The 24,419-nt window shown below is 54.1% G+C and overlaps 2 protein-coding genes across 2 annotated transcripts in view; one reads left to right on the forward strand and one right to left on the reverse strand.

Moving 5' to 3' along the window:
* Nucleotides 1-16,881, forward strand: part of LAMA5 (laminin subunit alpha 5) — a 119,376-nt gene extending 102,495 nt beyond the window's left edge. The window contains exons 34-70 of the mRNA XM_026862303.1: nucleotides 28-108; nucleotides 556-770; nucleotides 1,333-1,433; nucleotides 1,835-2,015; nucleotides 2,299-2,442; nucleotides 2,526-2,677; nucleotides 2,757-2,867; nucleotides 3,868-3,979; nucleotides 4,532-4,702; nucleotides 5,584-5,780; nucleotides 5,873-5,989; nucleotides 6,067-6,221; nucleotides 6,452-6,593; nucleotides 6,898-7,000; nucleotides 7,085-7,198; nucleotides 7,317-7,496; nucleotides 7,895-8,037; nucleotides 8,277-8,462; nucleotides 8,754-8,890; nucleotides 9,335-9,488; nucleotides 9,628-9,761; nucleotides 9,886-10,048; nucleotides 10,493-10,624; nucleotides 10,825-10,976; nucleotides 11,322-11,454; nucleotides 11,706-11,846; nucleotides 12,073-12,203; nucleotides 12,286-12,453; nucleotides 12,549-12,681; nucleotides 12,815-12,972; nucleotides 13,069-13,255; nucleotides 13,522-13,674; nucleotides 13,792-13,951; nucleotides 14,037-14,167; nucleotides 14,894-14,984; nucleotides 15,804-15,923; nucleotides 16,050-16,881. Of these exons, the coding sequence (XP_026718104.1) occupies nucleotides 28-108; nucleotides 556-770; nucleotides 1,333-1,433; nucleotides 1,835-2,015; nucleotides 2,299-2,442; nucleotides 2,526-2,677; nucleotides 2,757-2,867; nucleotides 3,868-3,979; nucleotides 4,532-4,702; nucleotides 5,584-5,780; nucleotides 5,873-5,989; nucleotides 6,067-6,221; nucleotides 6,452-6,593; nucleotides 6,898-7,000; nucleotides 7,085-7,198; nucleotides 7,317-7,496; nucleotides 7,895-8,037; nucleotides 8,277-8,462; nucleotides 8,754-8,890; nucleotides 9,335-9,488; nucleotides 9,628-9,761; nucleotides 9,886-10,048; nucleotides 10,493-10,624; nucleotides 10,825-10,976; nucleotides 11,322-11,454; nucleotides 11,706-11,846; nucleotides 12,073-12,203; nucleotides 12,286-12,453; nucleotides 12,549-12,681; nucleotides 12,815-12,972; nucleotides 13,069-13,255; nucleotides 13,522-13,674; nucleotides 13,792-13,951; nucleotides 14,037-14,167; nucleotides 14,894-14,984; nucleotides 15,804-15,923; nucleotides 16,050-16,204 (5,338 nt within the window). The 3' untranslated portion in view covers nucleotides 16,205-16,881. The remainder of the gene's footprint in view (nucleotides 1-27; nucleotides 109-555; nucleotides 771-1,332; nucleotides 1,434-1,834; nucleotides 2,016-2,298; nucleotides 2,443-2,525; nucleotides 2,678-2,756; nucleotides 2,868-3,867; nucleotides 3,980-4,531; nucleotides 4,703-5,583; nucleotides 5,781-5,872; nucleotides 5,990-6,066; nucleotides 6,222-6,451; nucleotides 6,594-6,897; nucleotides 7,001-7,084; nucleotides 7,199-7,316; nucleotides 7,497-7,894; nucleotides 8,038-8,276; nucleotides 8,463-8,753; nucleotides 8,891-9,334; nucleotides 9,489-9,627; nucleotides 9,762-9,885; nucleotides 10,049-10,492; nucleotides 10,625-10,824; nucleotides 10,977-11,321; nucleotides 11,455-11,705; nucleotides 11,847-12,072; nucleotides 12,204-12,285; nucleotides 12,454-12,548; nucleotides 12,682-12,814; nucleotides 12,973-13,068; nucleotides 13,256-13,521; nucleotides 13,675-13,791; nucleotides 13,952-14,036; nucleotides 14,168-14,893; nucleotides 14,985-15,803; nucleotides 15,924-16,049) is intronic.
* Nucleotides 16,882-17,584: 703 nt separating this feature from the next.
* On the reverse strand, nucleotides 17,585-24,307 carry ADRM1 (adhesion regulating molecule 1). Its single transcript, XM_026861985.1, has 9 exons — nucleotides 23,564-24,307; nucleotides 23,184-23,300; nucleotides 22,981-23,104; nucleotides 22,465-22,551; nucleotides 20,166-20,247; nucleotides 19,701-19,927; nucleotides 19,249-19,406; nucleotides 18,382-18,484; nucleotides 17,585-17,810 (listed from the first exon to the last, which is right to left on the reverse strand). The coding sequence occupies exons 1-9, from the start codon at nucleotides 23,771-23,773 to the stop codon at nucleotides 17,704-17,706; spliced, it is 1,215 nt and encodes a 404-aa protein (XP_026717786.1). The 5' UTR covers nucleotides 23,774-24,307; the 3' UTR covers nucleotides 17,585-17,703.
* Nucleotides 24,308-24,419: the final 112 nt, after the last annotated feature.

Genomic DNA, 24,419 nt, shown 5'->3' on the forward strand with positions numbered 1-24,419 from the left:
CTCCCTGTTTACCCCTTATCGTTTCAGTTTTGCTATTGGTTGTGTCCACAAAGGCTCCAACACACAGTGCCTCTGCAAGCCCGGCTACGCTGGACCCAACTGTGAGCGGTAAGGGCGATGGCACCCGTGTTTCTGGGGCCTCAGACACACTAGTCCCATGCAGCCACGGCTGTGGCAGAACAGAAAGTTGTCCTAGTAAAACTGCAGAGGGACAAATTGGCTCTGCCCCCCAGTGTGATTTGTCCCGGCAGTATTTCTTTCAATACTTTTCAGCATGCAAATGCCCTGTTGCTGTCTCCGCTGCTGAATTACTGTGTTGCTGTGGATGTGTTACTTAGCTGTGCTTTGCCTTGACTTGCACTCTGTAATAAATGCACCTTTCTGGAGTATTGTAAGGCAAAACACCAAATGTTTTGAGATCCCTGAGGGTTGCAGCACTTCAAAGTGTTGGATGCTGGCACTGTTATAATGGTACAACTCAAGCATGGTGCAGGCATGAGCTGTGGGAATCCCCCTGTGGCCCTGACTGTGTTTTCACTTGCCATATTTCTCCAGGTGTGCCCCGGGATACTACGGCAATCCCTTGGTGATCGGCAGCTCGTGCCAGCCCTGCGACTGCAGCGGGAACACGGATCCCAACATGCTCTTCAGCAGCTGCGACTCCCTGACGGGCGCCTGCACGGGGTGCATGCACCACACGGCCGGCACGCGGTGCGAGCTCTGTGCCCCCGGCTACTACGGGGACGCGGTGGCAGCCAAAAACTGCACACGTGAGTGGCTGGTGGGGGCAAGAGATGGACAAACTGACTGCGGGTGTGTTTAGTGCCTTAGCCAGGCTGTGCGTTGTCCCAGGGAGTCACGTGCTTGGTCGCACATGTTGCAGGCATCCTCTAAAGATGGTAATAATAAAAAAAAAAAAACCCACTCAAAAAAACCTGCCCTCCAGCATCACAACTCCATAACCTCCAATCCACCCACAAATATGAGCCACCAGGCCCCATGCAGGCTGGAACAGTCTTGCCCCGAGCAGCTAACGCAGCAGCAGCACTGGTGCTCCTTCAGGCGTGTGGGTTTGCCCAGTCGACTCCCAGCGCTGCTCATCTCCCTCCGAGGAGCAACAGCCAAATTGCAGCTCACAAAAGGGGGTCTGCGCTGGGCAGGCGTCATGGGAAGAAGTTGTCAGGAGGAACAAATCCAAGTGGAGAGAGAGGCTCTGTCTTTGCTCTGACTGTGATAGATAAGGGGAAAATAGGATTCCCTACTGAGAATAAGGTTTGTGAGTGCCTGAGCAGGCTCTTCAGTGTATAACTGGGGGTATTTTTTTCCTGACAGAATGCAACTGTTCGCCTTGCGGGACTGACTCATGCCATCCACGCACTGGCCAGTGCTTCTGCAAGACTGGAGTGACAGGCCAGCACTGCGACCACTGCGAGGTAAGGGCCGCCTGCGTGCTGGGATGGACAAGAGGGAATGGCCTCAAGCTGCCCAGGGCAGGGTCAGGCTGGCTCTGAGGAAGGATTTCTGTGCAGAAGGGGCTGTTGGGCGTTGGAATGGGCTGCCCAGGGCAGGGGGGAGTCCCCGGGATCCCTGGAGGGGTTGAAGAGTCGGGCTGAGCCAGCGCTGAGGGATCTGGGGGAGTTGGGAATGGTCAGGGTGAGGGTCATGGTGGGGCTGGAGGAGCTTCAAGGGCTTCTCCAACCTTGATGATTCTGTGATTCTGTAAAACGTTCCTAGAAAGCAAGGCTGGGGTCCCACGTTGCCTCAGCCTGCCCCAGGAGGGAGGCACCCATGCCCTGTTGCTGAACGGGTCACCCACTGTCCTGTTTTTCCCTAGGAGGGATACTATGGCTTCGAGGGATGCTCCGGCTGCCGGAGGTGTGACTGCGATGTCGGCGCTGTGGGGAGCAGCTGCCACGTGCAGACGGGCCAGTGCACCTGCCTGCCCGGCGTCAGCGGCCCACGCTGCCAGCAGTGTGCCCCGGGCTACTGGGGCTTCAGCCAGAGCGGCTGCACAAGTGAGTCCTGCTTCCCGGGTGGTGGGTCCTGCGTGTGGAGGAGCGGGAGAAGGCACCGGTGGCACGTGTGCTTGTGGAATTACTGAAGGTGGAAAACAACCGACCGCTATCTGAGGTCCTGTGGGTGTTGCTAGGTGGCACAGGGAAACCCCCAGCAGTGGCGTGTAGATAAGCAGAGATGTGATTGCACAGCTGGAATAAAACCGCTCCCTCTCCCCTCTCTCTGGGGTGGTAACAGCACAAAACGATGCCACGGGCATTTCCTTGTTATTAAACCTGGCAGGGTGCGAGTGCAGAGGGGGCTCCTGCGACCCGCGCACCGGGGAGTGCACCTGCTCCAACGGGCTGACGGGGAAGCAGTGCGACGTCTGCATGCACGAGCACGAGGTCCCCGTGGCAAACGGCCCGGACAGCGTGAGGTGTGAAGGTCTGTATCCTGCGGTTCTGGGGAAAGAGGTGAGGGAAGCCCCAGGAAAGGGCCCTGTGCTGACTGCTCCATTCTCCTGGCAGTGTGTGACAGCTGTGTCCTGCTTCTGCTGGAGGATCTGCAGAGCATCGAGATGTCCTTCCCCTCCATTCGCAACCAGCTGGTCAACCTCAACGCCAGCTCCATCGCCTGGGCTCGCCTCCACGGTCTCAACGGCACTATGGCAGCTGTCGCTGTATGTGGAAGGTGTAACATCGCTTTCTGCCCGTGTTTCCTGGCCTGTTGGCCTGATTTCAGCTCTTTTTTTTTTCCAGAACCAGCTGCGTGAGTACCAGAGAGCCATGAGCAAGGTCAGGCAAAGGGCTGACGAGCTGGAGGATGAGAATGTGGACCTCACACAGGACCTGAACGCTCTGCAGCACAAAGTAGTGTATTTCTCCACCTTTCATTGCTAGAACATGAGCTCTCCATTTACCTAAAATGAGGGCTTTGAAGGCTGCAAGGAGCCTAGTTCAGGCAGGATGCATCTCCTGCCCAGCCAGCACTAGGCTTGGAGGTCAGGGTCTCTTAGATGCTCAAGCTGCATTACCTGCATTCCTCCCTTGGAGGGCTGTTAAACATCTTGTGATACTGATTCTTGATTTATTAGTTTTGAGACGGCTCCAATTTTAACCAGTAAAAATAAATTCATTAAAATGTCATTTATAGAAGAAGCATATGAGGAAGGAACATAAGCATCCAGGTCTGTCCTGGATGTATCTGTGCTGTGACAGGGAGGCTTTGTCAGCAGATGAGTCAACCCCTTTTATTGTCATAGTCCTTGGAGGCCTCAGTACAGCAGCACCTTTTGCAAGATGCAACCTATATACAGTCTAAAAAGCACCAGTTGTGTCTTCAGAGAACTTATAAACTGAGCAAGGTTTGATTTGATTTATAAACTGCCTGCTCCTAATCTGAGGGAGAGGAAAAAGTGTTTATCTGATGGTGTATGTCCCCAGGCAGCCACATGGACAAACTGCCTCTGGGTATACGTACAACTCCACACATCTCTGAACAGCCAGACTGCAGCCCTCCATCTCTTCTTGTGTCCTGGTCAGGACCCAGGTGGGCCTGGCTCCAGGCTCTAGGGCTTAAGAGCACAGAACAGTACTGTCGTCTGTGGTTTTAGGATTGTTTCAGGATCCAGAGCCTGTTGCATGGGAGCTGCATTTATTGCATGTGCTTCTCTGAAGGTGTTAAGTAAGACCATCACTAAATGCATTGTAGGGGCACAGCACAGGGCGGGCTGTTGGAGGAGACACGGTTCAAGGACCTCAAAACCTGCACATTCCCAAACCTTATATGCCTTTGGGAACATCTTTCTTGCTGACAGATCACATAAAACATAATCTCATACTTGAGCTAAACCAGTGTTGTTTGTTGTAGATGACAATGACTCACAGAGAAGCAAACCGGATTGAGCAGCACACGAAAGAGACTTACCAGAGGGGGGAGCAGCTCCTGCTAAATATCCAAAGCATTCAGAAGGGCATTGCAGGTAAAGAAGGGTCTCTGCTTAGTGGGGTTTTCCAGCTGGGAAAGCCACGCTCTTGCTGTCAAACATCACCGAATGCTGCGTCACTTGGAAAGGGCTGTGGAGAAAACAAGGGGAAATAAAAATGAAATGGAGATCCCTGCAGAATTCTGGCTGTTCAAGTAGACCAGGTTATTGTGAGTCCCAGCTGTTTGGCTAAACACAGTCTTTGGAAAAATGCACATTAAACTTGTACAGATGTTATTAAAATGCCTGAAACCAGGGCAATCTGCACTGCTGTTTCAGGAGAGATTAGCAAATTGGGGAGTGACTGAATCTGGGAGAGGAAATAAAGCTGCAAAAAGATGCTTGAAATGTAGCAAGTGTTGATGTAACAGCCAAGGAGACAGAAACGTGGGACAATACCTCTGAGTGACCTCAAGCAACTCGGGTGCCCGAGTACTGCATAAAAGCTGGCTGCGGTGTGTTGAGGGTGATGTAAGAGAGGAAGGGTCTGGGGGGTTATGAAGGACCTGGCTCGTTCAGCACTAACAGGAGATCTGGATTTCTCTGCAGACTTGGTGCGGCAGATGGTCAGGTTTGGGGCAGCAAACGCCAGCACCACCTCCACCGAGGAGTTTCGGCAGAAGATGGCCGAGGTGGAAAGAATGCTGAGGGAGATGAAGGAGCGGAGTCTGGGCAGCCAGGAGGAGCTGGCAAGGCGCGAGCACGAGGAGGCTCAGAAGCGTGAGTCTGGCTCAGTGGCATGGGACAGGACTAGACCTGCTGGGTCTAGCCGTTCCTCAAAGCCTGGCCTGCAGCCCATGTGAATGCTACACATCATGGTCATGTTTGGAGAGTGGTTTAGTAAAACAGGCACCCCCAGTGAGTTTTAGAGTAGTTCTAGGGTCCCCTGTGACACTCCATTTGTGGTTCCTTTTCCCTTAAGGTGAACTGTAGAGCAGATTGTCCTAGCTGGGTAGTTTTGTTGATAAAATGACAGCCCTTAGAACCAGGAGTTACCATCACATGTGGATGTGAATAATTCACCCCATGTTTCTTGGTATTTGCTGCCACAGGAAATGGGTCCAGGGTAAGAACCAGCAGCCCATCACCCTCAGCACCTCTGCCATCCTGAGGGCATCCCTTGCAGGAGCTATGGATTGGATTGTGCTCCCACACAAGGCCACACTGCATAACCAGGCATGCTGGCACTGCAGGGAGCAAGTGCTTCTGATTAACAGGCAGTGACAAAGCACAGTTCAGCAGCTGAGAGCTGGAATTATAAACTGGCCCTTGCGAAAAATAAGTAATTTTTCACAGTGGGAATAATCAAGCACTGAAACAGGCCTCAGGTGGGGTTTCTCCTTTATCTGGAGCCTTTCGGGCGTGGCTGGGTGTCTTTCTGAAAGAGATTCCATCCCTTCTACCAGCACAGGGTGTTTGGAAGGCACTTTTGCACGATATTCTGTGCTATCCAGGCTGAAAGAGGGAGGGAGGGAAGATGGTCACTTTTGCCTTGATACCTGCCAAGCGAGACCAAAGCCAGGCTTTTCCACAGCCAAAAGAAAGAGCCCTTTAACGCAGGAGGATGAATGAGCAACAGCTCTCGTCTCCTCCATCCTCAGTGCTGCACCGGGTGAGGAGTGAGCTGCATGCCCGCTGGGAATCCAACCAGGACCTGGTGAGCAGCATCCGGGAGCGGCTGGCGCAGCACAGCGCCCAGCTGATGGATCTCCGCGACGCCCTCAACGAGGCTGTGAACAAAACCAGGCAGACAGAGGACTTGAACAGCCTGAACCGCAACAACCTGGAGGAGAGTCAGGTAGACCTTCAGCGGGTGGTCCCATACTGCCGTGCAGCGGGGGGGGCCTACCCCGGCCCTGCCAGTGCCTTACCCTGCCTCTGTGTGTCTAGCAAAAGAGCCGTGAACTCCAAAAGCAGCACATGCTGGTGCAGGAGACCCTCAGGATGGCCAAGGACTCTCTGGCCCAGGTCTCTGACTTCTTACAGAAGATGGAGAGGGCGAAGGAGGTGAGTGATGGAGGTATTTCGACATGGGCAGGGCGCGAGGGGGTGGCAGCCCTCGGGAGTGCTGTGTGTTCTTGCAGGCGTACGAGAAACTGGCAGCTCTGCTGGATGGGGCGAAGCTGCCCCTGACTGAGCGGGTCAAGAAGTTCTCCCCGGCCAGCAGCAAGATCCCCATCGTGGAGCAGGCAGAGGAGCACGCCCGGCTCCTGGACGAGCTTGCGAGGAATCTGTCCAGGTGAGGCACCAGCCACGACCCGCAGTAGTTGGGGCATTTCTGACCAGAGATGGGGATGGGAAACTGCAGCCCCACGCCATGGCAGGGGAGCAGCGAGGTGCCATCTCCAAAGCTTTATCCTGGAGAACGTGTTGTGATGAGGAACCCAAAGGGGTTTGTCTGGGGGTACATGGGAAAGAGCCCAGCTAGAGCGTTCTTCGTGGACTTGATGGCTTCATGTTCCAACACAGCATTATCCAGGGCACAAACCAGGATGGCTTTATCCAGAGGGCAATCGATGCCTCGAATGCCTACGCCAGCATCATCGAAGCTGTGAAAAAAGCAGAGCGAGCAGCCCACGATGCTGATGAGGCGGCCGGCGAGGCTTTGATGGTACGTGCTGTGGGGAGCCCTGTGAAGATGAGCAGAAGCCAAACTCCGTTGAAAGTCCTCTGGCTTTTCACACCCGCATGTAGGGCTCTGCTGCCCCTTCCCTCTGAGACTTGAGCACTTTGTTCTGTGCCAGCAAGCAGAGTCTCTGCCATGGCTGGGGCCAGACTCTGGGGGTTTGGGTGTCTCCAGCACACCCAGCAGCACACCCCACTGCAGTTGTCTGAATGAGCATTTTTCTGACCGATTTCCAGTTGGGGCTGGAATTCCTCTTCAGACTCCCAGACAGCGTGTGTTTGTTTTGCAGAATGTCATATCAGAAAATCTCGGGGCTATCTCTAAAGAGCTGAAGAGGAACAGCAGCAACCTGGAGGAGTCTGTGAGGAGAGAGCAAAGAAAACTTAACGGGGGTGAGAGAGACTCCTTACAGGGTGTGGTGTCCTTTGGGCTGAACCGAGATCCAACACACAACGTATGCATTTCTTTAATTGCAGCCATTAAAGGCACTCTGCAGACAGCAAAGGACAAGCTGGCTGACCTCCGTGTGAAGAAGGATCAGCTCCTGAGCCAGCTCCAGTCTGTGCAGGACATGCTGGGCAGGGACCAAGGTTTGTCCTGTGGTAGCTTGACTTGTCTCTTTGCTCCCTCCTTGCACCCAGGCTGTGACCCAAGGGTGTTTCATCCCTGCTTCTGGCCATCCCAAAGATTTTTCTCCTTTCTTTCCAGAGGACACAAAAGAGATGATCCAGAATGCCAAAGCAGCAGCTGCTGAGGCCAACGAAACAGCTGCGAGAGTGGAAGATACCCTGAGCACCATGAAGAAGCAGCTGGATGAGTGGAAAGACCAGTACGGAGGCCTTCGAAATGAAGACCTGAACCAGGCGGTCCAGGATGCCAGGAAATCTGGTGAGTGCTGAACCTGCTGGGCTGCCAGGGCTGAGTCTGGCATGAACTAGCGCATGAACAGATGTCCCCAGAGAGCTCCGAGCTTTTGGAAGCTATGCTTTGCAGCTCCAGGTCAAGAGTAGAGGGAGGTAGCAGCCAATGCCAGGTGCTTTAAGTCCTGTCCTTTTTTTTTTTTTTCTCCCTGCAGTGTCTATATCACCTGTACCTTTACTGCAGGAGATTGCATGCACTAGAGCATTTTCACAACCCCCCCATCAAGGCTGCTGGATTTAGGGGATCATTCTGTGACTCCGCTCCCAGCTGCTGCTGCTTTGACTTGCATGTCTCAAAAACTGCCTGAGCTTCACATCTCCCTTCCTCACTAACCTTCAAAACCCCTGGCTCCTCTCCAACCCCAGTGTCCAGCCTGGAAAGCACCATCCCGCTGCTGCTGGGGAAGCTGAGCAGCCTGGAGAACAGGAGGAACAAGAACGCCACCGTGTCGGAGAACATTGTGCGGATCCGTCAGCTCATCACGCAGGCGAGGAACGCTGCCAGCAAGGTAGGCTCATGGTGGGGTGAGGCCTGGGCACGGGGCGCCAGGGGCACGAGGTGAACGAACGCTTACCTGAGGGCAGCATGCAAAGGGGAGGGGTATTTAGAATAGTTCTGGTGCCACCAGGCAGGGTCTTTCTGATGGGAAGACTTCAGAAAATGCTTTGATTTGTAGAGCTGACAGTGACGAGGGAGGCAGCAGCAGTGGTTTCAGTGCCGCGGGCATGGATTTCTCTCCCTCCCCAGGTGAAAGTCCCCATGAAGTTCAATGGCAGCTCGGGCGTGCAGGTCCGGATGCCCAGCAACCTGCAGGATTTGGCAGCCTACACGTCCCTCAAATTCTACATCCAAAACCCCGAGCCCAGGAGCCGGCAGCGACGGCAGGATGGGACAGAGGAGGGGCGGTTCGTGTTGTACCTGGGCAGCCGGGAGGTGAGACGGGGCCGTGTGGGCAGGAGGAGGGCAGTGGGAGCCCGTGTTTTAGCATCAGTGGGGATCACAGCTGGACATCAGCCCTTCTCCCTTCACCAGCTCCCTGAGTGTCTTTGTGGGGAACACAGACAAGCCCTGGGTGCAGTCGTCAGCCTGGCTGGAGGTGGATGGGGAGAGCAGTGCAAATCGGGGTGCTTGGCCAGTGCAGCCCCGGAGCATCAGATTGAGCATCACTTGGTGCTCCTGCCTGTCCCAATGCCAACGCGTGGCCCTGGCTCTCCCTTCATTCAGGCTGTTGGAGACTACCTGGGCATCGTGCTCAAGGACCACAAAGTGCAGTGGGTCTACAAACTGGGTGATGAGGAGCCAGCCTCCCTAACTGTTGACGAGGATATTGGAGAGCAGTTTGCCACCATCAGCATCAACAGGTAGGAGACTGCTGAGATGCACCCCGAGGAAGTTCAGTGGGAGGCTGTCTCTGCAGCAGATGCAGGTAGTGCTGTGCCCAAGCCCAGACAGGCCGTGAGCTTGCAGAAAGGTGCTGCCCACTCCAGTGTCCAGTCAGCTCTAAATGACCAACACTGAGATAGAAGAACTAGCAAGGAGCTGGAGTCTTACCAGGTCATGGAGGGTCTGGGGGCGTCTGCAGGAGAGGAAAGATGGAGCTCATCACAGAGTGTCCGTTCAGCCTTGTGACAGTGCTGAGAACATGAGTGCTGACTCCTTTCAGTGCACTGCTGCTGTGGGGTGCCCCAGTGGGAGAAGCACCCCTTTTTGGTAGAGCTGTGTGGGGAGGCCCTTTGCTCAGAGAGGATGAGGTTTGCTCCTCTTTGGATGTCTCTACTTGTCTTGACCATCCCTCCTGGCTGCAGGATCCTGCAGTATGGGCACATGTCAGTGATTGTGGAGAGGCAGACGGTGCACGAGACCAAGGGAGACAGCGTGGCCAAGGGGGAGCAAGGGCTGCTCAACCTCGACCCCCACAACGTGGTCTTCTACGTGGGTGGCTACCCCTCCAGCTTCACGGTGAGACAGGCAGCAGGGAGGGAGGCTCGGGTTTTAGGAGGTATTTAGCAATACCTGTGGAGATTCTTGCGGGGAGAGCCCTTGCTTTCATGGGGAAACCAGAATCAAACTTGCCCTAACTGTCTGGTTTCATTCCCAGCCTCCTCCCACTTTGCGCTATCCCAACTACCGCGGGTGCCTGGAGCTGGACACGCTGAACGAGGAGGTGGTGAGCCTGTACAACTTCCAACACACCTTCCAGCTGGATACCACCGCCGAGAAGCCCTGCGCAAGGTAGGGCACTGCACCCAGGACGGGGGCAGCTCCAGTGCGTGGCACTTACCCTCACCCTCGGCTGCCCCAGAGCATGGCAACGGGATTTGGAGTGATGCCTCGTGCCTCTTCTCGTGTGGCTCAGGTCCAAGTCCACAGGAGACCCCTGGTTGACTGATGGCTCCTACTTTGATGGCACCGGTTACGCAGAGATCAAGTTTGAGAGCCAGTTTGGCACAACCAAGCGCTTCGAGCAGGAGATCCGGGTGGTCTCCTACAACGGCATCCTCTTCTTCCTGGAGAACCAGGCAGGTGCTTGCTCCCCTGGGGAGCCTTCACCCCTCAGCTGGTGGACTGGGACAATCCCAGCCCCACTTGTAGGCATTCTCAGTTCAGGACACCGGGGAGAAGAGGGCTTTGGAGGTGGCAGGGCTGCTTTGAGGAGTATTCCTGCATTATTGTTAAAAACCACAAGAGGGCTGGACCCAGATCTCACAGCAATCACTTGTCTGGTGCTGGAGGGACTCCCCTGAACTTGGAGAGTACCCGTGCACAGACCCTTCGAGCTGGGCCGGGGTTCACCGGGGCAGGCAGCACTGCTGTGTGCAGATAAACCCCCAGTCATTGTGAAGCCACACTTTGGGGCAGTGGGACCTGCTCCCACCAGTGCTAAAGGGCAGGTCGGGCTCAGTGCTGGGACTGTGTGCTGGGCACAGGGACGTGGGGCTGAGTGTCCGTCCTGCCTTCCCCAGGGTCAGTTCCTGTGTCTGGCCATCCGGGATGGGAAGCTGGTGCTTTACTACGACTTCAGCACGGGCTTGGAGATGGCAAAACCCAGCAGCAACTCCTCCTCCCTCACCATCAGCAGCACCACAAACAAAGCGGTAAGGGGGAAGAGCCGCCCGCCCAGCTCGCTTGGAGAGCAAAACATCCAGGGGTGGGGAGGGGGCACCCAGACCTTGGGTTTTTTTGGGGAGAACTGCAAGTTCTTTGACTAGAGCCATGAACCGGACACCTCATGCTGCTCTCTGTGATGGACCTAATGGCCCCAGGCTGGTGGATCATTTTTCTCCTCTGTCTGCAGATCCAGATTTTCCTCCTCAAAATGAATAACAAGAAACGCATTCTGGTGCGGCTGGAGCGCCTCACCATCTTCATGGTGGAGCAGGAGAACTCCCTGGAGAACGCTGTCTCCTACTACCTGGGTGGTGTGCCCCCAGCTGTGCTGCCCCCCAGGTGGGTCCAGCTTGTGGTGGGGTGGGACAGTCCACATCTTCCCCTCCTGTGGCCCTGGTGGTGGCCCTGGCCCTTTCTCAGCCACATCAGCTGAAGCTCTGGGGGAGATTTTCTCTTCCTGCCTGTCACCATGAGCTTTTGAAGATGGGACATTTCCATCTCTGGTGAGGGATGAGGTGCTGGTGGGTGCCACTGAGTCCTCCTTTGCTGCTGGGTGCAGCCTTGTGCCTGAGGCACTGGAGATACTCGTGGCTACTGTGGGTCCTTGCCAGGTGCCATTCGAAGGACTGTGGGGCCAGATCCTGCCTGGGGCTGTCCTTGTAACTCTGCTTGCTTCTCCTGCAGCTTGAAAGCACTCTTCCCCACGGGTGGGCCCATCCGGGGTTGCATGAAGGGCTTGAAGGCTCTTGGCAAATACGTCGACCTGAAGCGCATGAGCACTGTCGGCGTGAGCTACGGGTGCACCTCGGACCTCCTGGTGAGCACAGAGCCCTGGCAGCCTGGCTGGTGTGCTGGGAGCACAGGACTCCCAGCACAGGATCTCTCCTCGTTCACACAGAAATGGGCACAAAAGCCCCAGGTCCTCAGTGCAGGGGTGGGGGTGCAAGGTGCTCCACATGACTGGCACTGACCAGACCCAGGGAGGACCTGATAACCTCCGTCACCCTCCCAGCACCCCTGTAACACCAGGGCTGGGCTCTCACCTTGCATCCATGGTGTCCCTTGCAGGTGGCTCGCTCAGTCAGCATCCACGGCCACGGCTACCTGACCTTGGCCCTGAAGGATGTGCCAGGGCTGAGGGACTTCTACAGCGGCTTCAGCTTCCGAACGAGCCAGCGTGAGGGGCTGCTGTACCACCACGCCACCCAGGTGGGCTCCCTGCAGTCCCCCCGGGTACCCCAGCAGCAGGGCAGAAACTTCTGCTCCTGCTCTGGGGGTGCTGCTGCTCCCCGTTGGGAAAGGGGGAGGATTTTGGTGGGGCCAGAGGATGAATCTGCAGTGAGCTCTGCACCCTGAGCTCCTGGAGGGTGGTGGGGAAATGGGCCTTTCATTGGGGTTCAGCTGCTGAGCAGCAATGGGGTGATGCTTTTTGCAGGAGGGGACGTGCCGGGTGTCCCTCCAGAGGGGCCAGCTGGCCTTGAACCTGCTGGAAACTGAAATCACCACTGAAAATACCTACGCGGATGACAGGACCCACTACGCAGCCTTCTACAGCGATGCCCGTGGGTACGTGTCCTGGCGGCACACGGGGCGTGGGGCACCAAGAGCTGTGGGGACCTGCTCAGCCCCTGCTGCTCATCCCCCCCAGGGTCCGGCTGTACGTGGACGACGAGCTGCAGGACACGGTGGTGGGTGCCAGGCCCGGCCGGCGGCAGCGGCGACAGGATGGGTGGCCGCTCTTCCAGCTCGGGGGTTCGCCGGAGCCTGGTGCCCTCAGCAACCTCACCGGCTGCATCGGGAATGTCTTTGTCAAGAGGTGAGCATCTCCGTGCCACTTCCAGAGAGCAGGGCTCAGCCCCTTCACACCGCCCAGCTGTCCCGGTGACAGGAACCTCTTCTCCCTGCGTGTAGGACGGCAGAGCCGCAGATGGTGGTGGACCTGCAGCAGAACGCGGAGAGCATCAACGTCACCATGAGCTGTCCCTGGGGCGAGCAACCACAGCAGCTCAGAATCACTCCAAAGAAGGACAGGCGGAAACCCAAGGTACCAGCTGCTGCCAGAACTCCCCACATCCCCCTCCTTGTCCTCTTCAGATGCCACCGTTGCCCCCTCGCTGAGCACCTCTGCCCCATGGCACCCGCTCCCCTCATTCCATGCCTTGGTGCATCTCGTGTAGGTGCCGGGCAAGCCCGCCTGGAAGGACCGCCGCCACGATCAGGATGGGCTCTGCCGGCTGCACCCACAGCCCCGCGCAGCCGTGGGCACCTTCCGCTTCGGAGGTGCCCCGAGCAGCCGCTTGGAGTTCGAGGAGATCCCAGTCTCCTTCGGGCAGAGGTGAGCCTCACCCTGTGCCCACCCCACCCAAGCTTGGCCCTGGGGACCATCGCTTGGAGAGCAGGGTGCTCCCCTCACCCCCCCGTGTCCCTGCAGGTCCTATTTCTCCCTGGAGGTGAAGCTGAACTCCTCCAGCGGGCTGCTTTTCTACGTGGGGGGTGAGCGGGGCACCTTCCTGGCTCTCTTTGTCTCCAACGGGCGCTTTGTCTTCCTGCTGGACGTCGGCGGGCGCCAGCTGCGCATCCGCAGCAAAGACAAGTACCGCGACCGGCAGTGGCACACGGTGAGCGGGAGGTCGGGGCTCTGTGGGACCCCCCAGGCCACACCACTCCCCCCTGCGCCGGTGCCCCTGCAGGGATTAGCTCAGTGCAGCCCTGCTCTAATTGCACACGGGACACCCACAGTCCTGTGGGAGCAAAGGGGACACCAAAACCACAGCCAGGGCTGGCGGAACCTCCGAGCTGAGGTTTCCCTTCCCTGGGCACAGCCCTGGGGCTCCTCCCAACCCAGGAAGCCCCCAGCCTTGGCACTGACCTTTGCTCCTTGCAGGTCTTCTTCAGCAGAGACCAGAGCCGAGCCCAGCTGGTCATCGACGGGCTGCGAGCTCAGGGTGCTGCAGTGGCCACCGCAGGGCTCTTCGTGGCCCAGACCCCCTTGTATGTAGGGGGGGTCCCAGCTGGAAAAGCCAAGGCTCACGTACCGGTAAGGGCTTGGTGGTCCCGTGGCATCGCTCCATCTCTGCTCCCAGTACCGAGGCATCGCCCTGTGCCTGCCGGTTTGTGTCCCCTCTGCGCTCACTCCTGTGGCCTCTCTCTGCAGGCTGCCTCGGCCTCCAGCTTCGACGGCTGCCTGAGGAACCCCCAGCTGGACGGGAGGCCCCTGGGGCGCCCCTCACACACCTTCGGGGTGACACCGTGCTACGAGGGCGCACTGGAGAGCGGGGTCTTCTTTGCTGCGGATGGCGGGTCCATCGTCCTGGGTACCCCACAGCAGCCTGGGCTGGAGGGACACACCTCCTGGGGGGTGCCTTGTCCCTCTCCTCACCAGAGGCATTTCTCTTGCAGCTGATGCAGTGGTGACTGAGCAGGACTTGGAGGTGACACTGGAGGTCCGTCCCCGCAGTGCTTCTGGACTCATCTTCCACATCGGCACGAGGAGAAGCCGCCATCTCCTGCTGTATATGGAGGAGTCAAAGGTAGAGGGAGGGCGGCTTCTCCACAGGTCATCTCCTGCCCATCCCGCTTAGCTCACTGGGTTCTGATGGGTTTGTCCCACACGACTGAACATGAGCCAGCAGTGTCCCAGGTGGCCAAGAAGGCCAATGGCATCCTGGCTTGTATCAGCAATAGCGTGGCCAGCAGGGACAGGGGAGGGATCTGATCCTTGTGCTGGGCACTGGGGAGGCCGCCCCTTGATTCCTGGGTTCAGTTCTGGGCCCCTCACCCCAAAAAGGCCATTGAATGACTCGAGCGTGGCCAGAGAAGGGCAACGGAGCTGGGGCAGGGTCTGGAGCACAGGTCTGCTGGGGAGCGGCTGGGGGAACTGGGGGGTTCAGTCTGGAGAAGAGGAGGCTGAGGGGAGACCTCCTGGCCCTCGGCAACTCCCTGCCAGGAGGGGGCAGAGAGGGGGGATGAGTCTCTGGAGCCAAGGCCCCAGCGCCAGGCCCCGAGGGAATGGCCTCAGGCTGCCCAGGGCAGGGTCAGGCTGGCTCTGAGGAAGGATTTCTGTGCAGAAGGGGCTGTTGGGCGTTGGAATGGGCTGCCCAGGGCAGGGGGGAGTCCCCGGGATCCCTGGAGGGGTTGAAGAGTCGGGCTGAGCCAGCGCTGAGGGATCTGGGGGAGTTGGGAACGGTCAGGGGGAGGGTCATGGTGGGACTGGAGGAGCTGCAGGGGCTTTTCCGACCTTGATGATTGTGTGACAGGTCACCGTGAGAGCCGGCACTGGGGCTGGTGAGTTCTCCGCATCGGTGACGTGCCCATCTCTCTGTGACGGGCAGTGGCACACCATTGCAGGTGAGGTGACAGCCAGCTCTTGGCTCTGGGGCGCTGCTCAGCCCACATCTCCTGGGGGGAGGCCAGGGCCCTTCCTCGGGTATTTAAACCCCAGCTCCCACCTGTATGCACTTAATTTGGGAGGTTGGAGCTGCCGTTAAGTCATTCCTTAATTAGTCAGCGTCCTTGCCTGATCCTGTTAGTGCAGTCTGGTCTGGCGGGCAGGAGGGACGGGGTGTTTGCCCCGGGCACGGAGCCGCCGGCGAGGCCAGGGCTGTCCCGCAGCACCGGCTTCCTCCAGGATGTGTCCAAAGGGCTCAGGCCCACAGCTGGGACCGGTGATTTGCAGGAGTCACACCCAGACGGGCAAAACTCAGCCTTAAATATAGCTGCTGTTGAGCGAGTGCTGAGGTTTTTGCATCCAGCCCTTTCTGAGGGTGGGGGTCACAGCTACACCCCCACAGCTCTGTTTTAAGCCCTCATCATGCTTGACCCAGCACTGGGGGAGAGCCAGCGCGTGCTCCTGGTGCATTTTCCAGCCACAGGACCTGTCCCCCTGCGGCCAGAGCTGGTCTGAGCTGATCCCAGGCGTGTGCTGTCCCACCTGGGAGAGGGCAGCCCTTCTCACTAGAGCAAGACATGGTCCTTCCTGGGTGGCTGGTGACCCCCGAACAGATTTGGGGGAGGCTGTCCAGACTCTGGGCATTTCCCAAGAGCCAGGCCAGGTCCTCTGACCCTCCCAGTAGTTGTGTTCTGCTCCAGCACGGGTCTGGTTTGCGGGACGGAGGTGGATTGCTTTCGGGGTAAGGAAACAGCACTGACTGTTGTTTTCTTTTGAAGTTACCAAATGGAAAAACATCGTCCAGGTTGATGTGGACACACAAGGCAACTACACAGCGGGACCCAGCCTGCCTCCTGCACCCAGCACAAGGGCGACCTTCTACGTGGGAGGGCTGCCAGGTGAGCTGGGAAAGACATGCTCCAAAAGCCAAGAGAGATGCTCTTCATGGAGCAAGTAAGAGACACTCAAGCCCCTGCCCTGTTATTCACCAGACTAACGCTTGTTTTCACTTGTTCCTTCTGCAGAGACAGACAATGACAGCACAGTGTCACCATTACCTCCCCTCCCACATTACGTGGGCTGTATAAGGAACCTGGTGATTAACCGGAGCCATGTGGACCTGCCACGAGCCGGGACTGTCAGGGGCTCCGTTGGCCTTAGGGGCTGCCCCATGCTGTAAGTAAGTGCACCTCCGTGTACAGCCTGACCGACAGAAAGCTGCACTGCTCCCCCGGCCCCAGGCATCACCTACTTGATAGCATTAACCCTGGTGGGACATACTTGATCTCCAGTGACTGCAGGCACAAGTCTGGGGCCAAAACCAGAGAGGGGCCACAAATCCAAGGGGAAGGAGGGCAGGCAGGAAGAAGGGGGCACTTCAGGGGCATCTTTTACAAATACAACCAAAAGGTTGGAGCAGGATGTGGAGACAGGTCCGAGTCCTTGGTCAGGCGCCTGCCCCAGGGCTCATCCTCCGCAGAGCCGTGTGTCGTGTCCTTGGCCCCGCTCCCGTCACCCCACACTCACAACGCACATAGATTTACTTCACAGAACACTTGAGGCTATTAATAACTGTCACAGCCTGTCTTCTGCTAAAGGCAGTGTCTGTTTTATAATAAATGCAATTAGGACAAACTGGATTAATTCCGTCACTTTTGTGTTTTTATAAGCAAGGACATGTTTAAGCCACCCCCCCGTCCCTGGAGCAGTCTCGGTTCACCTGCCACGGCTAAAAGCTCTGCAAGGGGGCACTTGGACAAAATTCTGTTCACAGAATTAGCATCTTCTTATCAGATTCATTTATAAGAATCAAAAAAAAAAAAAAAAGGAACAAAACAGGCTGGAAGCACTGCTGAGGGCAAGCAGAAAGACACAAGTCCTGCTCTGACTCTCTGCAGTTGCCTCCAGCGCTGGTAGATAGATACAATGACAGAAGCCCTGTTGCATGAAGCAAGAAACTGTTGTTTGAAAGGGAAAGAAATAAAAGACAGGTTACTGCCGAGTCTGGCTGGGGGCCCTCACCCCCCGCTAGCAGCTGCCTCTCCTGCTCAGCCTCACTCCTGCCTGGTGTAGTGCAGTCTTCACTTGAAAAAAAGCCTTTTTCTCCCAAGACACCCAGTTCACTTGTGCACTTACACATCATATATATATTTGTGTGTGTATATATCTATGTAGCCACTTGGGGACAAAATCTTGCTTCTGAAATGGACTTATAACTTATATCATTATATTGTGGGGGGTTTTTTATGAGGGGTAAATATTGTAAAATGGGTTTTTAACATGTCTATCTTAAACAAATGTAATTATGACCTGTTTTTAAGTTGTAGTATTAAAGATGGTCTTTGTAAATCACTGGTACTTTGGAGTGGAATAAAGTTTTGTTACTCTTTCACTTTACTGGTAAAGTCACAGGGCGCTCAACCCTTTTATCACAAGGAAAACAGAACACTTAGCCTAGCCCTGTGTCAGAAGCATCACAACTGAACAGGAAGCAACCCCACTGAAAATAAAGAGTAAATACTGTTAAAGTACATGTGAAACAGACTGAGAAAGAACAGTATGGCAGATAAAGAAAATTCCTTTATTTGTAGATTTATATAAGCATAATATGAAGTTAGTAATCCTACTGCAGTTGCTTAAGTTAGTATCTAGGAATATCTGTAAGGAAGAGCAAATAACTTAATCTAAACTCATATCTTCCTCTTCATCTTTCTTGTCCTTAGAGTCTCCTTCCTTTTGGTCTGACTTGACACTGTTCTGCATTGCTTTGGCAAACGCTTCTACATCTAGAATTTAAACACATTAGTTATTTAACTTTCCACTTTCTGGGATGGCATTCACTGACCACATGAGGTTAAGCATCATTACTTGGAAAATAAACAGTTGCTTTAGTAAGAATCTATTAGCAGGGAAGAAAATTTTAAGACTCCCCTTTACTCTCACACACAATTGGCTCTGACACATTGTTTCCTGCACCATAGCCCTGTGCACAGGCAGCCTGAGACCAGAATTACTTCAGTCATGGAATAGATGCTAAAAGCTCCTCAGGGAACACCGACACCCCCTTCCCTCTAGTGCTACAGGCCACAGCTGTGCACTCCCTCCAGCTGACGCATTAAAAACTTCAAAAAGAAAACCCTGAACAAGATGACAGCTCCAGTCCTGCATCTCTTATCAGGGAACAAGGCCAAGGCTGCTCCACACCTCTGCTGGGGTGACAAAGAACAGCACAAGAGGCAGCTTCTGACAGCTCCTCAGCAGCTCCTCATTACACTCCCCATTCGATGGCTGCGTGCAGTACAAAAAACAAACCCCAACCAACCGCTTCGTCACGTTCCTGACAGCACCAGTACCTACCTCCTTTATTTGCTGCATCTACTGCCTCCGCGGGTAAGCCGAACTGACTCATTAGTGGGCCAAGCTGTCCTGAAGCCAAGGCAGCACTGAACATGCTCAATGCCTGTGAATCAGTCAGCAGCATTAAAAAAAAAAAAAAAAAGTTTTTATTCCTGTTTCTGTCACAGCAGGCAGCCACTGCACAGTAACGCAGCCACAGTCCCTCCTCAACCCTGTGGGACTCAGTGATTCCCCCAGTGGGGACCAGCCAGACACCAGTAAGCACAAACTGGTAACCCCCAGTCGGTTTAGTGCTTTTTCTAGATGCAGATACTCTATCAAAGCACCAGTGAAAAACAGCCCTTGTTTCCGAGCCGTCTGCACAAAAGAAGTGCCATAGTTTAACCTAAAAAGAGTCCTCTCAGCCACTGAAATTCTGCAAAATGGCAAATTTCAAGCAGTGCAACTACTTCAAATTGGCCTGCGATACACCAGCTTTAACCACCACGCAGACAGTGCTGGAATTAAGTACCACCCTTTCAAGAGGAACAAGGGATGTAGTGCTGAAAACATGAGCTCCCTCCCTTCCACCTCACCTGAAGTGACCTTTAAGGAGGCTGCTGATGAGCCACTCAGGGAATAATGAATTAGCTACTCCCCTGTCATTTGTCAGAGAGCATGTAGAATAAAAGAGCAAGGTAAAGCCCAATTCCAAAAGAAAAAAGCAGAAAACATTCTAATCTGCCCATGGGTGACTGCAGGAAGGAAGCACTAGTGCCCCATTAAACCACATCCCTCCTTTCCACTTCTACTGGGCAATGTCCCACTCGGAGCAGCGTCAGGAACCCGGTAAAGCAGGGCAGGAGGGACGGGGAGCCAGGCAGCTACCTGCTGAAACTGGGGAGACGTCAGGGTATTCTGAATCTCTTCCGCAGTCTGTGGCAGAGATTCCCCCGAGGGAAGGTAAGGCATCAACCGCTCTTGAACTTCAGCGTTGGCCAGGATGGGAGCCATTATCTCGGGAGTCAGAACAGTTGCCAGGTCAACTAGGAAGAAAATGAAGGGTTGGCTGTCAGACTCTGCCCAGAACACGGCGTTTTGTCACATAAACCAAATGATCTGGTCGGAGGATACTGAAACGTGGTTAGCACACTGCTAGCATCATCCCCCTCTCAGTTTTGGAGTGAGAACAAGACTCTTGAAGCAGCCAAGTATAGCACTCAAAAAAATAAACCAAAAAATTGCAAGAGACCTTTCAAACCAATTTGGAACACAACAGGACAGTAAAAGAGCTCCGAAGGACTCCTGGATCCAAGAGCTGCCTCATCAGAACACTGTACCTTGCTGTCCTCCTGCTCCAGATGGCACATTCATAGTAGCTAAAATGTTCTGAAGGTCACTCAGCTGAATGGGCTGGGTTGGGCTCGTGGCTGAGCTGGTTCCATTACCCGAGCTCGGCACAGGGCTCGGGCTGGTCACCGAGGCAGCCGCAGGCACCGACGGGGCGGGCGTTACGCGCGTCGAAGAAGTGGAAGATGGTGTCACAGCAGCTGATTGGCTGCGAGAGCTGGAGAAGATAATTATTACAATAATTCCCTGAAAAAAAAACCCAGCTTTGTTTCTCGTATTTTGAAAAGCTGCTTTTCAAGCCCTTACAGTATGTAGAGCTCCTATCTCACTTTAGAGAGGTCATAAGCAGCCTCAATTCCCACATCTCCTGTTCAGTAGGCCACGGTTCCCCCTACAGAAGTGTCAACTTTATGGTACAAAAACAACCACAAACTCAGCCCCGACAGACATCCTACCTTGACGAGGAACTGCTGGTCGGGGGTCCCCCACTTCCAAGCAGACTGGCCAGCCCAGGCCCCGTCAGAGCACCCAGCCCACCTTCCGTAAACATAAAAGAAGAACAGGTTTAGAAATTTATTTCTTCAGGTTTTTTGCACCTCTCTGCTCTAGAGAGGTCACTCTTGTACCTGAAAGGTTTTATTTGCTAAAATAAAGGAGGAGGGGGTGAAAGAGCCCAGACCAACCCCCCCACCCCCTTCTGTACATTAACAGCTGTTTTCTGGTCTTGCATCTCTATTAGAAAACTGCCTTAGAGAGAGTTGCACGTTTTAGAATTGACTCAATTTCTAGAGGTACACAAGATAAAAGGACTTTGGTTTGTGCTGTACATACATGACCACTGAACACAGCCCTCTCTTATCTCCTGGTTTCCAAAAAATCCAACTTTTCTCTAAACTTGAAAGCCAAGGCCCTCAGCAGAAAGTCACAGAGGCAGCCTTTTTGTCACCACCACTGCTGTCTCTCCACACACCTGGGTTTTGCAGCTTCAGACCTAACACAGAGATGTGGCAGCAGGATCAGCCGAGTTCTTAAACACTTCATAGGCAAATTGAGGACAACCCCATCCGGGAGCAAAGTGAAACAACAGGACACCAACACTCAAGTCTTTAAGCCTTTGCCATTGCAAAAAAAAAATCCTTCATCCACACATCCCAACTACCAAGGACTTATGGCATCAAGAACATCCACTGAAAGGAGCTGGGGAAAGGCCTGGTCTAGGTCCACTGGAGCCATCAGTGGCCAATTGTCCTCCTGCAATTCCTTTGAGCCACATCAGCCAAACGTTGCATATACCACATGCTTCTCACCCAGTGGTTTCTTGTCCCACATCCAATTAAATACACGTCCCTACATTCATCACCCACCATTTGGGAACCACCTGAAAGCAGAGGCCAGAACAGCAGCACCCCAGGAGCAAACACGGGATTAATGGAATCTGCAGAGCACCGGAGGTCCGTGGTCACCAGCCACCAGCTCCTTTGTGCCAGACCCACTCCCACAGAACCATGCCCATAACACTGAGGTTCACTAGTGACAGCTTCCACAGCAGCAGGGATGGCAGGGTGAAGCTAACCAGGCTGTACTCTACTTGGTTTGCCCTTGCTAGGAAAAGTTTACCCAGGAGCAAGAAAGCTCCTTTGTTGAAGGAGCTCTGCAGTAAAGGCAGAGTCCTGAGAGAGATGCAAACCAGATGCAAAAGAACAAGATGCTACCGAGGGAAGAGATCCACATGGATTCATCACAACCACCCTTTGCAGAGGCAAGCAGATGGTTTTCTTTGCGTTACAGTAGGGAGCTTCATGTCAAGCTGTCTTATGGCTAGATGTAAAGGCAAAGAAAGAAGAGCTGCTGAGAAAAAAAGTGTTGAGAAGAAGAGGAAGACAGTCTCAGGAGTTACGTGAAGCTTCAAGAAGGGAGATCTTTTCCAAACACATCCTAAAAAGCCAGAATCTTCCAACACTAACATCAAATTTGCATCTGAACATCCCACCAACATGAGATTTGCATCTGAAGCTAAAGAGACACGAGCTAGATCCACAAAAATGGACTTTGGAGCTTAAGCACAGAACCTCAGTCACCGCCACCTGCCAAGCGTTTCGTGGCCTACTTCTCCTTGAGGGTCTGACTTCTCAGAAAATGCTCTCTTGGGCTTGCAGCACCGATAGCGTTACGAACACACCGCAGCAGGGACTCCAACACACCTCTCATCCCCTCCAGAAAAACAGCATGATGATTCGAGCTCTCCTCAGGAGAGAAAGCCCTAACCTGAGCCTTACTGACTAGCGTGTGCTGTGGGGTGGGTACGCTCCAACCTTCCTCTAGAACTCTACTTTTTGCACAGAAATATTCACTGGATCAGAGACAACACCAGCAACTGCACAGCTTGGCAACTGGGACATTCACTGGGGATGAGTCCCTGGTTTTCACTCCCTGCTCCAATGAATATTTAGGAGGAAGAGGAGGGATGGAGAAAAAGAGGAGAAAAAAAAAAAGCAGAAGATTCAGCAGACCAAGGAGCAGAACCAACGTTCCTTGCAGATCAAGCCCTAAGATGAGTGCTGTGTAGTCTGCTACCCTCTGTTTTCTGCATCCTTTTTTTTTTGCTCCTTAGCTCATCTTTCAGGCAGGGCCTTGCTTTCTCATGTGAAAGCAGCGCTATTCAAATCAATAGCACTACTTGAAAATATTGTCAGGTAAGATTTAACCTGGCAGGAGAAAATACCATTTTGGCATAAAGATATTAAAGCATTTTACCAAGTCCTCCTAAGCCCGTTGGTCCGATCAGCTGCATGAGCTGGTTATGGCTCATGTTTCCAAGAAGGCTTTGCAAGCCACCCTCACCTAAAAACAAAAACATTCTGAAACACAACATATTCACATAGGTTTTTTTTCACAGCACTCCGGCTCAAACAGCAGGAGATTAATTGGCATCACATTCTGTATGGAAAAAACAGTTTCAAGTGTTTACTGATTCATGATGCTCATAAAAGATAAATGCAACTTCATAAAGAGATAAGACCCCAGAGAATCTACTGGAAACAGAGAGAGATCTCTTCTGGCAGTCTTAACTTTCAGCCTGCACCTATTACAACAGCACAGTTAATTTTGCTAAAGGCATGTTTAGACTTCTGGTATTAACACTGTCCCCAACTCACCCTCCATAGCCATCAGGAATTTCTTCCTAGGGAACTATAAATGCTCATTTTAAAAGTAAATTTTTTTTAAAAAAAAAAAAGCCTCTCACATGAAGGAGCAGAGAATGGACTGTACCTCCTAATGCCGAGAGCTCGTGGCCTCCACTTGCATTTCCACCCAAAGCACCAGGCATTGGTGGATTGTTGAGATACTCGTTCACCTTACGGCAGTGTTCTTCATCCTTGTCCGTCTTTGGCTCCTGCAAGAAAGTTGCTCTTGGTACAAGTCAAACTGGAAGTAATTTGTTCCAAGACTTTTATTATTGACTTCCCACAAACCTGCATCCAGAAGAAGAGTCGTTTTGATCCTGCCTTGAACTTCAATACATACACACGGCCAGTAGTGCACTGAGGTACCCTCTTGAATTCACAGTCATCAGGAAAAATAATCAAATCCTGGAAAACGTGGCAGTAAAAAGATATGTTTGAGGAAATACATGAATATTCGTTTTAGCCTCCCAAAGACATCTGCCCTCCTCCCCAAACCTTCTTCCATCTGTTCTGAAAGGATTAGGACAGGCGAGTCTGTCAGGCCACAGTGGCATTCTCATCCTTGTTTGTCTCAGAGCAGCTCTTTCAGCAGCACCAGCAGAAGTAGAACAAGAAGGAGACAAACCGCGACTTAACACCTCATCACTGAAACACAAAGCCATACTCACATCCTCGACATTGCCCGAAGTCCTGTCCTTCCAGCAGAAGTGAATGAGGGAATCATCAGTTTGCTGGATGTAAACAAGGCCTTTTCTCTTGTCTGGGGTTACAGTGCTGCCTTTCAGGGACATCTTCCCTGCCCGAAATTCCACCAGGTATTTGCTCGAAGAGCCACGGGAGCCTGGCACCAGGCTTGGAAATAACGCACCTGAAGACATCCTGGAAAGAGAGAGAGAGCAGCAAATGTGATGAGAAACCTTCCCGCAGTCTCTCAATAGCAAACTTCAATCTTTATCAAGTGAGCTCCACAAAAGGGAATTGTCTCACTGCCTACAGAATATCAGGGCGATCCAGAGCTAAAGCAGAACCCAGGGTGAAGGCAGGATGCTCCGCTACTAACCAGGAGCCTACCTGCTAAGGTACTCGAAAATGAAACCACCTGGCCCCAACGCTTCCTTTTTCTGCTTCATATCGCGGTTCACAGGATCCGGGACATTTTAACAGCAAACCGCCCTGCCGCACCGCTCGCCCTGGGGCTCCTGCTTCAGTGTCCCCGCAGAGAACCGCGGGCTGCCCTGTGCCAGAGCAACCCGGCGCGGGTGAGCGCCCCACAGACAGCCCAGCGCCCCCGGGCTCCCCCCGGGCTCCGCGCCTCCCGAGGAAAGCCGTCACCGGCCTCGCGGGTCGAGGCGGTTAGTGCCGGCAGCCCGGCCGGCCTGCATGACTTAGCAGTTGTTTTGAAGCTCGCACTACGGCTTAACTCCCGCCCCCCAGCCCGCGCTGGGCGATCTGAGCGCACCGCCAGGACCGGGCGGTCAGACCCGGCACGGCCGCAGGGGAGCCCGGCCCGAGCCCCTCACGCAG

The sequence above is a fragment of the Athene cunicularia genome (genome assembly GCF_003259725.1).
Source record: "Athene cunicularia isolate RWA chromosome 20 unlocalized genomic scaffold, athCun1 chr20_part1, whole genome shotgun sequence".
In the NCBI taxonomy this organism is placed as follows: domain Eukaryota; kingdom Metazoa; phylum Chordata; class Aves; order Strigiformes; family Strigidae; genus Athene; species Athene cunicularia.